Here is a 15,182-nt window from a genome sequence, read left to right on the forward strand (position 1 = left end):
ATAAACTTCATAATGCAAAAATGGGTCTTACATGTATGCCATATGTGGCCAGATAAGCTCCAAGATTTGTGGTCTCATTAGATTAAATGATTTAACATCATATCACTAAAAATAAACACACAAAATGCTAAGATTATACTGAACTGATATTGGTGGCACATTCTCACCCTTTCATATATATCATGAAGCATTGATCATCAAGAAAAGATATTCAATAAAGTGATACTCATAAGAGGTTCACCATCAATGTGGCATTAGATCTGAATTAAGGCAAGTCTGGATATTAAAAGAGCATGATTGATTTATTCATTAAATATGATAACGTTGTTTTTAGCATCATGCGTTTAAGATTACAGGGACCTGTTCATATTTTGACAAGTTGACAAGATTCAAACGTTTTTGTCACAAATTAACTTTGGTTCCAAATGCACACTTGGACTTTTAACCCTTTCCCGCTTAAAAAGGTATTTTGACACCTTTGTAGTCCCTTACAAAGCTACATTAAATTAAAGACCGTTCTTACATGATTCAAATTTTAAAGGCATCACTTCCAACCGTTTGATACTGATGAGCAGCAAACAGCATAAAACCTGAACAGACTGCAAGTTAATCGCAGGCTGTTCTGGGTTTATGGTGGTTGCAAAAGCCATTTTCACTTTGCTTTTATGGGGGAAAGGGTAAAGGCAACTCTGGATATTAAAAGAGCATGATTGATTTATTTATATAGTGATTACCTAGTTTTTAGCATCATGCGTATTAATTAAGATTACAGGGATCTGTTCATACTTTGACAAAATGACAAAATTCAAACTTTTTTGTCAGAAATTAACTTTGGTTCCAAATGCACACTTGGATTTTTAATTAGTCAATTTCTTCATACTTATCCGAATCTTGTCTTGAGAGATTATGGCATCTTAGTTTACATGTTTTTTTTTAAATACATCATATTTTTATATTTTGCGAAAGTAGATCACATTTTAAGGGTTTTAAGTGGAATAATTATCTTAAAAAGAACAAAATAGCTTGTGCAAGCATCTAAACACCATGAAAACTAATAAAACTACATGCAAACTCCAATATACCCATTTAAGCTGTGTGTGTTGGATGTATAATAAAAGTAAATACCAGCATGATCCATGATCTGATAAAAGGGGGCTTAATGCATGTGAGTATTTCCCTCCCAGATAAGCCAGTGCAGTTGGCACAAGTCACTCAGGGACAAAAACTTGCGCTTTTATGGAATTGTTCATTGTAAGGAGGTCTCTTCTGAACACAAGTCCATTGCAGGCGGAAAGTATCGTCCCTGATTAGCCTGTGTGGACTGGACTAACGTGGGGCATTTAAAGCACATGCATTTCCAAAAAACTTCAAGTATATCCCCTTATAAGTACATTGAAGGCAGAAAGTATCGTCCCTGATTAGCCTGTGCAGACTGGTCTAACGTGGGGCACCTGACGCACGCGCATTCACAGAACACTTCTCATATATCCCCTTATAAGTACATTGAAGGCAGAAAGTATCGTCCCTGATTAGCCTGTGCAGACTGGTCTAACGTGGGGCACCTGACGCACGCGCATTCACAGAACACTTCTCATATATCCCCTTATAAGTACATTGAAGGCAGAAAGTATCGTCCCTGATTAGCCTGTGCAGACTGGTCTAACGTGGGGCACCTGACGCACGCGCATTCACAGAACACTTCTCATATATCCCCTTATAAGTCCATTGAAGGCGGAAAGTATCGTCCCTGATTAGCCTGTGCGGACTGGTCTAACGTGGGGCACCTGACGCACGCGCATTCACAGAACACTTCTCATATATCCCCTTATAAGTACATTGAAGGCAGAAAGTATCGTCCCTGATTAGCCTGTGCAGACTGGTCTAACGTGGGGCACCTGACGCACGCGCATTCACAGAACACTTCTCATATATCCCCTTATAAGTCCATTGAAGGCGGAAAGTATCGTCCCTGATTAGCCTGTGCGGACTGGTCTAACGTGGGGCACCTGACGCACGCGCATTCACAGAACACTTCTCATATATCCCCTTATAAGTACATTGAAGGCAGAAAGTATCGTCCCTGATTAGCCTGTGCAGACTGGTCTAACGTGGGGCACCTGACGCACGCGCATTCACAGAACACTTCTCATATATCCCCTTATAAGTACATTGAAGGCAGAAAGTATCGTCCCTGATTAGCCTGTGCAGACTGGTCTAACGTGGGGCACCTGACGCACGCGCATTCACAGAACACTTCTCATATATCCCCTTATAAGTACATTGAAGGCAGAAAGTATCGTCCCTGATTAGCCTGTGCAGACTGGTCTAACGTGGGGCACCTGACGCACGCGCATTCACAGAACACTTCTCATATATCCCCTTATAAGTACATTGAAGGCAGAAAGTATCGTCCCTGATTAGCCTGTGCAGACTGGTCTAACGTGGGGCACCTGACGCACGTGCATTCACAGAACACTTCTCATATATCCCCTTAACTTAGATACTTATTTTTAACGCATTTGAAGCCCCTTAGAAAGTTAAATATAACTTAAGACTTTTTTTATTTGATTCAGCTTTTAAAGGCTACATTTCCAACCATTAGATACTGATGAGCAGCAAACAGCATAAAACCTGAACAGACTGCGAGTTACTCGCAGGCTGTTCTGGTTTTATGCTGGTTGCAAAAGCCATTTTCACTTTGCTTCTTATGGGGGAAATGTTTAAACTGTGTATTTTGGGTGTAAAATAAACTTAAATGCCAGCATTACTGCGAACAGAAAGAAACACTAATGGATTGACAATGCACAACAAAACAAGATTCATTATTTCTAACAGGACAAAAGCACAAAGATCAGGAGAGACTGCTAAGTTCTCCACACAATGCAAGATCTAAATAATTAAGCTCTATACACTAATGGATTGACACTACACAACAAATAAGATTCATTTCTTCTAACAGGACAAAAGCACAAAGATCAGGAGAGACTGCTACGTACAGAAAGAAACACTAATGGATTGACAATGCACAACAAAACAAGATTCATTATTTCTAACAGGACAAAAGCACAAAGATCAGGAGAGACTGCCAGCACTGCTACGTACAGAAAGAATCACTAATGGATTGACCATGCACACAAAACAAGATTCATTATTTCTAACAGGACAAAAGCACAAAGATCAGGAGAGACTGCTAAGTTCTCCACACAATGCAAGATCTAAATAATTAAGCTCTATACACTAATGGATTGACACTACACAACAAAACAAGATTCATTATTTCTAACAGGACAAAAGCACAAAGATCAGGAGAGACTGCTAAGTTCTCCACACAATGCAAGATCTAAATAATTAAGCTCTATACACTAATGGATTGACACTACACAACAAAACAAGATTCATGACTTTTAACAGTACAAAAGCACAAAGATCAGGAGAGACTGCTAAGTGCTCCACACATTTCAAGATCAAAATAATTAAGCTCTGTTCATAAGCCAACAAATCATATACATTTATCAAGCAGAACATAGGCAACTATGGTTTGTAGGTTATGGGATAAGCTAATTCCTTTTCAAGTCACAAAGGGCAGATAATGAAGGATTTTTAAAAATCATTTTCAATAAAGCCACAAAAGGCAGTAAGTACTGATTTTTTTAAACTCATTTTTTTATATTTGTTGTTTTGATGTTTACAAAAATATTTTTTGAGCAAACCAATTTGATTCCACATACCGTACCATATTCATGATAAAATCAATTATAATGCAAGGGAAGTAACTCACTAAAGGGAGGTTATTACATGCATAGGAACCTAGCTCTGGGAAAACAGGGCAAAATGCATGTGAATAAAGTGTCCTCCCATATTAGCAATAAAGTGTCCTCCCAGATTAGCATGTGCAGTCGGCACAGGCTAAACAGGAATAACACTTTCTGTATTTTCATAACTTTTGCTTAAAAACTTCTATTAAACAAAACACAACAATAAAATAGCACAAATGTTGATCCTGAAACCAGATAAAACTGCACAGGCTATTCTGGGACTACACTTTACACAAATTCATTTAGCCCAGTTTTCCAAAAACAAGTTTTATAAATAATTATATAAAATATAAATTAAAATGCAAGGGAAGTAACCCATTGAAGGGAGGTAAACACATAAATACACATTTTTAAAGCTATGGGATCACAGATATTTACCCAGAACTACCCACAGAGGAATAAACATCAAGGACACAGCAGTCTTATTAAATATTGCAAAGGTATATCCTGTCGAAAATAGCAATAAAACTATTAGCTTACTTAACTTATTTGATATGCCATTTAAAGAAGAAATAGAGAATACATCTTAAAATCCGTACATTATTGATTTTAATTCACAAGTAATCAGAGAAATTAATAATTGGGCCACAACTGATTATATTTTTTTATTTGATAACGAGTGATGAATATATATATCTAGCTACAGAGAACCAACACATTTATTGTTTTACTAAAACCTTTGTCCATTGATTATTTTCATTTTACAAGAGTTTAAGTGGACAATTTTGCTGTAATATTTACATAATGATGTCAAAAATGACATCATTAAATTTTGTCAGTAAAACAGTGAATATTATCAATAATTGTTTACTGTTATAGTTCACTGTTTGAAACATCAAATCAACGTTAATATATCACTGAAATTTTCCTATAAACCTCAGAAAAGCTATAAATAGAGAATTTCTTTAATTTTAACAGTTAATGATGTTAATTTTCATGAATTATAAGTGTTCAATCTTTTGCCTCAAAACTACAAACAGTTTGATATCAGGTAAGTAAACCCTTTCCCACTCAGAAATAAAGTTAAAATGGCTATGTGCATACAACATAAAACCAGAACAGCCCACGAGTAACTCGCAGTCTGTTCAGATTTAGGCTGTTTGCTACTCATCAGTATCTAAGGGTTGGAAATGAAGCCTTTAAAACTTGAATCTAGTAAGAAAGGTATTTAAATAAATATTACTTTCCGAGTGACTACAAATGCGTCAAAATACATATCTAAGTGGTAAAGGGTTAATGTTGATCGTTATTATCATTACAAACAGATTAATTTGCAAATACTGCCACATCATTCAAATCAAAGTTAGGTTGACATTTGTGATGGAGACTTTTTTATTAAATATATGAGGTGTGATCTGGAAAAATTGGGCTTAATACATGTGTGTAGGGTTGTCCCTGATTAGCCTGTGCAATGAAATATTTTGTTAAAGTGGAAAATGCAAGATTATCTTCCTTGATATAAAAATTTGTTACAACAAGAGCATCGCATAACGGGTGCCACGCTCGGCTGCGGGTGCAGTTTTTAATAGATGAAAGCTTGTCAGATATTTTTTTGTTTTTTTTAGAGGTCACAGTGACCTTGACATTTTACCTAGTGACCCAAAAATGGGTGTGGCATCTAGAACTCATAAAGGTGCAGTTATATATGAAGTATCAAAGCTGTAGGTTGAAGCACTTTGATTTCAGAGCCAATGTTCAAAACCTTGACAAAATGTTAAGGTTTTAGCACGACGCGGACGAGGGACACGACGAGCTGGCTATGACAATACCTCGGGTTTTCTCGGAAAACAGCCGAGCTAAAAAGAATTACCATTCTCTAAGGTTAATCATGACAAACATAAGAAAAATTTAGTTAAACTTACATTTCAAAATATTGATAGTGAATTAAATGTATATTATTTCAATATTGAATGTGTACATACTCAGATAAAATAGTGCCCATACATAATCTATGCTCTACAACTCATCCTTCATAAGTTTTGCGGAAGAACTAACAGCACAGTATCTGAAATAGTCAAGCTCTTGGTGGAGTGTAACCTCTCAATGAATGTCTCTTAAGCAAAGGGAGGTAAAATGTATAAAACATACCTTGGAGTTTATTCTTGGGTTGTCCCTCTTTGTTCGCAATTAGATTGTCATAGTAATGATACAACTTCGGGTCTTTAGGGGTAAACCTGAAATTGTGAGTAAAAAAACGAATGTTATTATAATTATGTTTCCATAAAGACAATATGTTTTTCTAAGAATTTAAGTTTTAAACCTATTTATTTAAGCTTGATTGCATCAAAAGCATAAGGCTTATCTAACCTCTCTCAAGTCTGTTTTCTGGGTATAACCAGTACTTGGTTTCTTTTTTTGGGAGGTCCAACCCATGGCCTATCAGTGGCTAGGTGGACAACAAACCCACTACCCCACATAGACCTCTAAATCAAGATTTTATATGAGCCGCGTTCTGACAAAACTGGGCATATTGCATGTGCGTAAAGTGTCATCCCAGATTAGCCTTTGCAGTCCGCACAGGCTAATCAGAGACGACACTTTCCCCTTTTATGACATGAATTCTCTTCTTAGCAAAAATCCAATTTAGACAGAAAGTGTTGTCCCTGATTAGCCTGTGCAGACTGCACAGACTTATCTGGGACAACACTTTACGCACATGCATTAAGCCCAGTTTTCTCAGAACGCATGCAGTTTTCCCAAAAACACTTTGTTTCTTGACTTTTCCCCTTCAGGGCAAAGTTGAATATGGTTCATTTGTTCACTCAAACTGCACATTTGTATATAGCTTACAAATTTGATATAGAGCGTGAGTACTAGTGACTTAGAATACCATGCAGGCCTTTTACTGGCAATTTTGGGAACAAATCATATATATTATATTTACACAAGAGTTCCGCGGTCGGAGATGACCGCATTGAAGCCGGATTTTTGATTTAAATGACAGGAAAGTACCTTTCGTGTTTTTGTCAATGCAATACTTAAATTACTGAAATATTGTTCAAAGGTCAAAATGAAATGTAAGTACTTTTCAAGGCATGAGCAAACCTTGTGTTATGTTTTGAATGCATGCATATACATGAACAACAATAACATTTAAGGTCACAGTGACCTTGACCTTCAAATGAATGACATTGAAATGACCAGTGGTCATCTTCTAGTACTGGCCAATCTTTATTTCAAGTTTGAAGACTCTAGGTACAAGCATACCAAAGTTATAACATGAAATAAGAACTTTAACATTTTTACATTCAAGGTCACAGTGACCTTGACCTTCAAATGAATGACCTTGAAATGTCCAGTGGTTACTTACTAGTTCTGGCCAACCTTCATGTCAAGTTTCAAGACTCTAGGTCCAAGCATACCAAAGTTATAACAACTTTAACATTTTTACATTCAAGGTCACAGTGACCTTGACCTTCAAATGAATGACCTTGAAATGTCCAGTGGTTACTTACTAGTTCTGGCCAACCTTCATGTCAAGTTTCAAGACTCTAGGTCCAAGCATACCAAAGTTATAACAACTTTAACATTTTTATATTGAAGGTCACAGTGACCTTCACCTTCAAATGAATGACCTTGAAATGACCAGTGGTCATCTGTTAATCCTGGCCAACCTTCATGTCAAGTTTGAAGACTCTAGGTCCAAGCATACCAAAGTTATACCATGAAATAAGAACTTTAACATTTTTACATTCAAGGTCACAGTGACCTTGACCTTCAAATGAATGACCTTGAAATGACCAGTGGTTACTAACTAGTTATGGCCAACCTTCATGTCAAGTTTCAAGACTCTAGGTCCAAGCATACCAAAGTTATAACAACTTTAACATTTTTTATATTGAAGGTCACAGTGACCTTGACCTTCAAATGAATGACCTTGAAATGACCAGTGGTCATCTGTTAATCCTGGCCAACCTTCATGTCAAGTTTGAAGACTCTAGGTCCAAGCATACCAAAGTTATACCATGAAATAAGAACTTTAACATTTTCGAGCACGCCGCCACCCCGCCCGCCCGCCCAACAACATCAATCTATAAGCCGAGATTTTTTCGAAAAAAATCCGGCTAATAATTCGTAAGATGTTTATGAAATAAGCATTGACACTTTCTTATAAAAAAAAAGAAAAAAAAGGTATTTGTTTTTTACAATTTTGGTTCGGTATTGTGATCGGGTCCATTTTAAGGCCTTTGTTTAAATACAAAGAAAACCCCAGTCCCTGCATGTCATTATATGCCCGAAGACACCAGTACTGGTTCTACCAAGGAAAAGGATTCGCGAGCATTTCAATAAGTCTTTCTATGCTGAAATAAATAGGCTTAAACTGAATGTTGTACATTGAAAAACTAAGGAGAAAGTATTTTTGCCCTATTGGGAAAAGTACCGGTACCAGCTAAATTGGAAAAAATTAGTGCAAACAAAAAACACACTAAAATTGGGAAATTGGTGTATTTATTTGTTGCTAACAAATAATTTCAAATTGATAACTAAGTGTTGTCAAATTGTCAATTTTCTATTATCTGCATAGGGAAATAAACTAAACTTTCCATTTCATAAAACATATATATATATATATTTGGACAGCAATTGGGGAATTTTTATTTTTTTCCCTATTGGGAAAGTGCTGCTTCGGGTACTTTATAAAGAAGGCACAAAATCGCTGAAACAGACAGGCTGATATTGTCCATGGTGATTCCAGGATACCTGATTTACAATAATGTACTAAGTATTGTGGGTAAATTAAATTAAAAAAAAATCCACAATTATTTAGTAAGAACTTTTGTACACTTAATGATATTTCAAGATTTCTGGCTCATAATATAGCTTAAGATAATGTATATAAATGATATTTTATTCGATAATTGAAACACATTGTTTTAACTTACCACCATTTGATGGTGAAAGGAATATCATCTCCAGATCCAAAAGACATTTTTTAAACTTGTTTTCAGTGTACTCAATAATTTTCAAAGATAATCCAAATATTAATTCCAAAATCTTGTTTTCAAAATATTTTTAAAAATCTCTTTGAAATTCTTTCCCTTGCTTATTTTGTTACTTGCGCAGAGTAAATGAAATTTATTCAAAATGCAAATGTCAATGCTCTTAAAAAACAACCCATAAATCTCTGATTTATATACAACAGAATTTAAAACAAACCACTCATTAAAAGAATTGACAAGCGTAATCTTTCAGAAAATACTTCTTTTATACTGATGTTTAAATGTTGTCTTTAGTTCAACAAACTGATAAAGTTTGTGAACAACCGATTTATTTTGTCATTATCATACAAAAGCAGAGCTATTCATTTATTTATTACTTAATTCTTCTGTTTACGTTCAATGTGGACATTTAAACCGTTTTCAAACAAAGCAGCCTTTAAACACTTCAGAGACAAAATACCCTTATATTCCATGCATTAATACAACAATTGTGCATACAATGAAGGTTTGGCCAAAAACAGATAGGAATAGTACTGTTAAATCGTTATTATTTATGAGACATTAATTTTCATACATTAAGCTGATTGACCGATGAATTTAACACAAATAAATGAGAAAATGACCAACACAACTTCCAAGTGCTTATTCCAAAATCAGAAATCCAGAAATATACCTGTCAAGGTTAAGTAGTTTAAAAACAAGAGATGTGTGTTTGTCTGAAACACAATTCCCCTCTACTGCGCCGCTTTGAAGCCATATATTTGACCTTTGACCTTTAAGGATGACCTTGACCACTCAAATGTGCAGCTCCATGAGATACACATGCATGGCAAATATCAAGTTGCTATCTTCAATACTGCAAAAGTTATGACCAAGGTTAAAGTTTTGGGACAGAATGACAGAGTGACAGAATGACAGAGTAACAGAATGACAGGCGAAAAACATTATACCCCAGATCATTCGATCCGTGGGCATAACAATACGAAATTTAACCCATTATCACTTAGAAACATATTTGACGTGTTTAAATCCCTTAGAAAGTTAAATTTAATTAAAGACCTTTCTTACTAGATTCAAGTTTTAATGACTTCATTTCAAACCCTTAGATACTGATGAGCAGCATACAGCATACAACCTGAACAGACTGTGAGTTACTCACAGCTGTTCTGGTTTTATGCTGTTTGAACATAGCCATTTTCACTTTGCTTCTGAGTGAAAAGGGTTAATGCTGACAAATATCAACATTTTTACAGTAAGTGTCAGGTTTTAAGTTTTGTTTCAACATATTGTGAAGATTGTGAAATGCTCTGTAAAACAGTTGCACATTATAAAACACTCTGTTGTTTGTCAAATAGATGTTTGTAGAAGGATGCTAGTCTTATGGTCATTTCCAGTTGAACTGCTAAGAAATACACCAGCAAAACATTATTGTCAACAAAAATAATTACAAATATTTGTCATAACACTGACCAAGGCAGTTGAAATGAGACTTAAAAGTCTGTTCTCATGATTATGAAAACGTTTTACACAATTTAGTTAGGACCTTTTTGCTGTAGTGAATTAAGGACTCACACTTGTGATACAACAGCAACTTGACTATCAAACATGACCACAAAGGATGTAACCACTACAGAAAACACAAGTCCACATGGACAAATACAATAGCCAGTTTTTTTTTATAACATTTTGGGAAAGGGGTCATGACCTTTGGATTGGGCAACATTGTGTCTTTTTTACTAAAATTGGGGAAAAGTTTTTTGTTTTGTTGTTCACACAAATACTTAAAAATTGAGAATCAAAGTGTGTTCAATGAAATATTTACTTAGGTTGCACTTCTATAGCTGGGTAGGAAAATCAACTAACAGCAAATGTTGATTTTTTACATTATTTGTTGAAACTTTTATTTGGGAATTAAGGGCTATATTTATTTGGGAAAATATATCTTTAGAGATTGGGAATGGGGACAAATTTCAGCCCAAATTTGACCACCAAATACACTGAACATCCCAACGTCAATATGGTCAAATACAACAACACATTGTGTACCGCAGAGGATATGGAACTGTAGTTGTTCTGGATTTCAGCCCAAATTTGACCACCGAAAACACTGAACAACAAAAGATCCACATGGTCGAATACAACACAATGTGTACCCAACAAAAGGTCCACATGGTCAAATACAACACAATGTGTACCGCAGAGGATATGGGACTGTAGTTGTTCTGGACCCCTTGGAGCCCCTGGAGCGCTTGGAGTCGCCACTCTGAGGCAGAGCAGGCAGGTCCCCGAAGCTTTCATCGCTGGCCTCACTTCGGGCAAGAATTGCGGAGACATTGTTTTAAATGGTGAATCATGCAACGTGTGCTTGAATGTGTATTCTTACCTTACAGTGCTTTCATTAACAGAATGACAGTGAATTTCTATTTTTACATGACAGTTCTTTTATTTAAAGATTGTAAATTAAACTTGTATTATAGAATGACAGTGCTTTAATTTAAAGATTGTAAATTGAACTTGCTCTTATAGCATGACTTTGCTAAAATTTGAAGATTGTAAATAGAGATTTTGGTCTTTAAATTGACAATATTGAAAAGATTGTAAATTGTATTATTGTTAAAAATTGACATTGCTTTAAATATAAATTAATAATATGCATTATTTTGTAGATGAAACAAAAAAGGGAACAAGATTTTCCAATAAAATCACAGCAATATCTTGATTTTATTGGTGAAAACGCACAAAAGTGTGAAAGTGGCAATCTTGAACAGTGGCAGAGTTCAAACAGGTGCTGAAATTGGTACTGAAATTACTGACGATATTGACAAATGAAGTACTAAAAATGTCAAAGCAGTAACAGAAACACTACAAGTGAAGACACAGGCACTGACAATTCACAATACTGTTGTTACTGGTACAGGTTATATTGTCAGTGAATAAAGGGTGCCGGGAATCATGTGGATGTGGTTAGTGGTCACCATACTGGACAGGTGAGGTTTCCTCCTGGTAAATCATAGAGTAATTACGGTAATACCGTCAGTGAATAAAGGGTGCCAGGAAGCATGTGGATGTGGTTAGTGGTCACCATACTGGACAGGTGGGGATTCCTCCTGGTAAATCATAGAGTAATTACGGTAATATTGTCAGTGAATAAAGGGTGCCGGGAAGCATGTGGATGTGGTCACCATACTGGACAGGTGGGGATTCCTCCTGGTAAATCATAGAGTAATTACGGTAATACCGTCAGTGAATAAAGGGTGCCAGGAAGCATGTGGATGTGGTTAGTGGTCACCATACTGGACAGGTGGGGATTCCTCCTGGTAAATCGTAGAGTAATTATGGTCATATCGTCAGTGAATAAAGGGTGCCGGGAAGCATGTGGATGTGGTTAGTGGTCACCATACTGGACAGGTGGGGATTCCTCCTGGTAAATCATAGAGTAATTACGGTAATATCGTCAGTGAATAAAGGGTGCCGGGAAGCATGTGGATGTGGTAAGTGGTCACCATACTGGACAGGTGGGGTTTCCTAGTGGTAAATCAGCTTCCCCCCAATATCCAAGACCACACCAAAAATTAAAAACATCTTTCAATAACAATTTAAAAGCTGAATATTGTAGCTATAATTAAAAATTCGTCCCACCTTTACCAAGTCTAGTAAGTAAATAAAGTAGGAAAGCTGGGACACACCGGGTCCCCACACCATGAAGCCTCAAATGCGGAAGGACTTCATAAACTTCAAAAATACACACAAACACACTCTGTGAATAAAGCCAACTTGTTGCAATGCTGGAACTGTTGAAACTGTGTTGACAACCCAGAACATGTGCAAAATGAAAGCAGAAAGATTACAGTTCAGAAAATCCATCCCAGATAGTCAAATAGTCCTAACTGGAACTTAAAATCGGCAGAATGAGGATAAGGTATGTGGATGAAGAGGAACAGCATACAACAAAATGATACATGACATGGAAACACAAGATCTCATTGGATTTTTTTTTAAGTCTCAAGATTACCAAACCTCAAGGAGAAACAATACACAAAACCTCATAATAGGAATTCAATGTGAAACAATACACCAAACCTCAAGAAAAGGGATTCAAGGTGAAACATTACAGCAAACCTCATTGAAGAATTCAAGGTGAATCAATACACCAAACCTCATTTAAGGGATTCAAGGTGATTCAATACACCAAACTGCATTAAAGGGATTCAAGGTGAAACAATACACCAAACCTCATTTAAGGGATTCAAGGTAAAGCAATACATCAAATCATAAAAAAAGAGATTCAAGGGGAAATTATACACCAAACTCCATAAAAGGGAATCAATACAAAACAATACACCAAACTTCACAAAAGAGGATTCAAGGTGAATACGCCAAACCTCACAAAAGGGATTCAAGATGGAACAATACACAAAACCACACAAAATAGATTCAAGGTGAAACAATACAACAAACAATGAGAACAACAACAATCCATACAACAATACTGATATACCTTGCAGATAAGTCATCGTCATCATTCACAACTTTCCCACCAGAATCAGAAGTGTCAATTTCATCACCGAGACGATCTTCTCCTGACAAACATTCCAGTTCATCATCAACCAATTTCATTTCCAATCGGTACTCACTCCCACTAGCTGCAGACTCAGGAGAACTGTCCAAGGCTCCACCAGATGCAGGAGAATTATTTGACGCCACATTGACACTCGGGTCAAAACTTTCCACAATAGCTGTTGTTGTACTCGCTGTCAGTACAGTTTCCTGGGTATTTCCTTCCTCAGCAGAACTTTCCTCAGCAACCGGACTTTCTATTGCATCCATGGCAACAGAATAATTCTCATTTTTCTGAGAGATCTTCGTAGAACTGCTCAATTCTGGGTAAAAAACTGCCGGCGGGCAGGTAGCGGACCGCTGTGTCTCTTCTTTTATAGGCAAGAGTTTTTTGGAGAAAAGATCTGGGGTCAGCATTTTTCTGCTGTTGTCATGGTAACCAACAGGTGACATGACCAGGGTCATGTTGGGGTCACGTTTGGGAATTGTTATAGGCAAGGGGATCTCAACACTCCATGCCCTTACAAAATCTGCCTGACTTGTATTGCCCAATCTAGAAAAGTAGCACAAATGAAACATGCATGTGTAGATACATAGCTTGTTATTGTTGTTTTTTTAGAGTGTTTTTTTCATTAAAAAAATATGGGGGGAGTCTGGTGGTGTTGGGGGGAAAAGCTTTTATGACTGAACGATCTATGAAGAAGGCATAAATGAAACACACAAATGTGTACATACAAAGATGTATGGTAGCATTTAAAAAAATTGACCTTCATTATTACCCATTAAAAAAATAAATGTATCAAATTCAAAACAGCATTTTCCTTTATGCTGTGACGATTTCAGATAAGCAATTCTTGTTAAAAATCAACTAACTTACTGAAGGATTATAGTTTATTACTACTGAAATTCAATATCCCTCAATATTTGAGCATCGTTTTGGAAAAAACTGGTCTTAATGCATTTGCGTAATGGTCATCCCAGTTTGCACAGAGTGCAGACTGCACAGAATAATCAGGGACAACACTTTCTACTTTTTTGGATTTTTTTTAAAAGATGTACCTTCTGAACAATAATACAGTTTAGGGAGAAAGTGTTGCCCCTTATTCATTAAGCCCAGTTTTCCCAGAACCAGGCTTTTTTTCAGTATTAATAGTATGACTATGATAGAGCTAGCAGGCCTGATGAGCCCAGCCTCATTATTGCAACCCATGGTCACTGTCTATTGTAAGTTAGCAGCTGCATAATACATCTAACCACTAGTGAAGCCTTATTCTGGGTAAACGGGGCTTATTGCATGTGCATTAAATATGCCCCGGGATTAGCCTTTGCTGTCCACAACTTTCTGCCTAGACTGGACTTTTGCTGTCCACATCTTTCTGCCTAGACTGGACTTTTGCTGTCCACAACTTTCCGCCTAGACTGGACTTTTTCTGTCCACAACTTTCTGCCTAGACTGGACTTTTGCTGTCCACAACTTTCCACCTAGACTGGACTTTTGCTGTCCACAACTTTCCACCTAGACTGGACTTTTGCTGTCCACAACTTTCCGCCTAGACTGGACTTTTGCTGTCCACAACTTTCCGCCTAGACTGGACTTTTGCTGTCCACAACTTTCCGCCTAGACTGGACTTTTGCTGTCCACAACTTTCTGCCTAGACTGGACTTTTGCTGTCCACAACTTTCCACCTAGACTGGACTTTTGCTGTCCACAACTTTCCGCCTAGACTGGACTTTTGCTGTCCACAACTTTCCACCTAGACTGGACTTTTGCTGTCCACAACTTTCCACCTAGACTGGACTTTTGCTGTCCACAACTTTCCGCCTAGACTGGACTTTTGCTGTCCACAACTTTCCGCCTAGACTGGACTTT

The 15,182-nt window shown here is 36.7% G+C and overlaps 2 protein-coding genes across 3 annotated transcripts in view; one reads left to right on the plus strand and one right to left on the minus strand.

Moving 5' to 3' along the window:
- The window catches only part of LOC127849021 (uncharacterized), a 330,113-nt gene that overhangs the window by 63,468 nt on the left and 251,463 nt on the right, over positions 1-15,182 (plus strand). The window lies entirely within an intron of this gene.
- LOC127847190 (uncharacterized) overlaps positions 1-15,182 on the minus strand; it is a 233,394-nt gene that overhangs the window by 30,157 nt on the left and 188,055 nt on the right. The window contains exons 41-42 of one of the 2 annotated variants that reach the window (XM_052378912.1): positions 5,904-5,989; positions 4,194-4,262 (exon numbers count right to left, since the gene is read on the minus strand). In XM_052378912.1, the coding sequence (XP_052234872.1) occupies positions 4,194-4,262; positions 5,904-5,989 (155 nt within the window). The remainder of the gene's footprint in view (positions 1-4,193; positions 4,263-5,903; positions 5,990-15,182) is intronic. The other variant, XM_052378913.1, reaches the window with a different exon arrangement.

Source organism: Dreissena polymorpha, chromosome 10 (assembly GCF_020536995.1).
Source record: "Dreissena polymorpha isolate Duluth1 chromosome 10, UMN_Dpol_1.0, whole genome shotgun sequence".
In the NCBI taxonomy this organism is placed as follows: Eukaryota; Metazoa; Mollusca; class Bivalvia; order Myida; family Dreissenidae; genus Dreissena; species Dreissena polymorpha.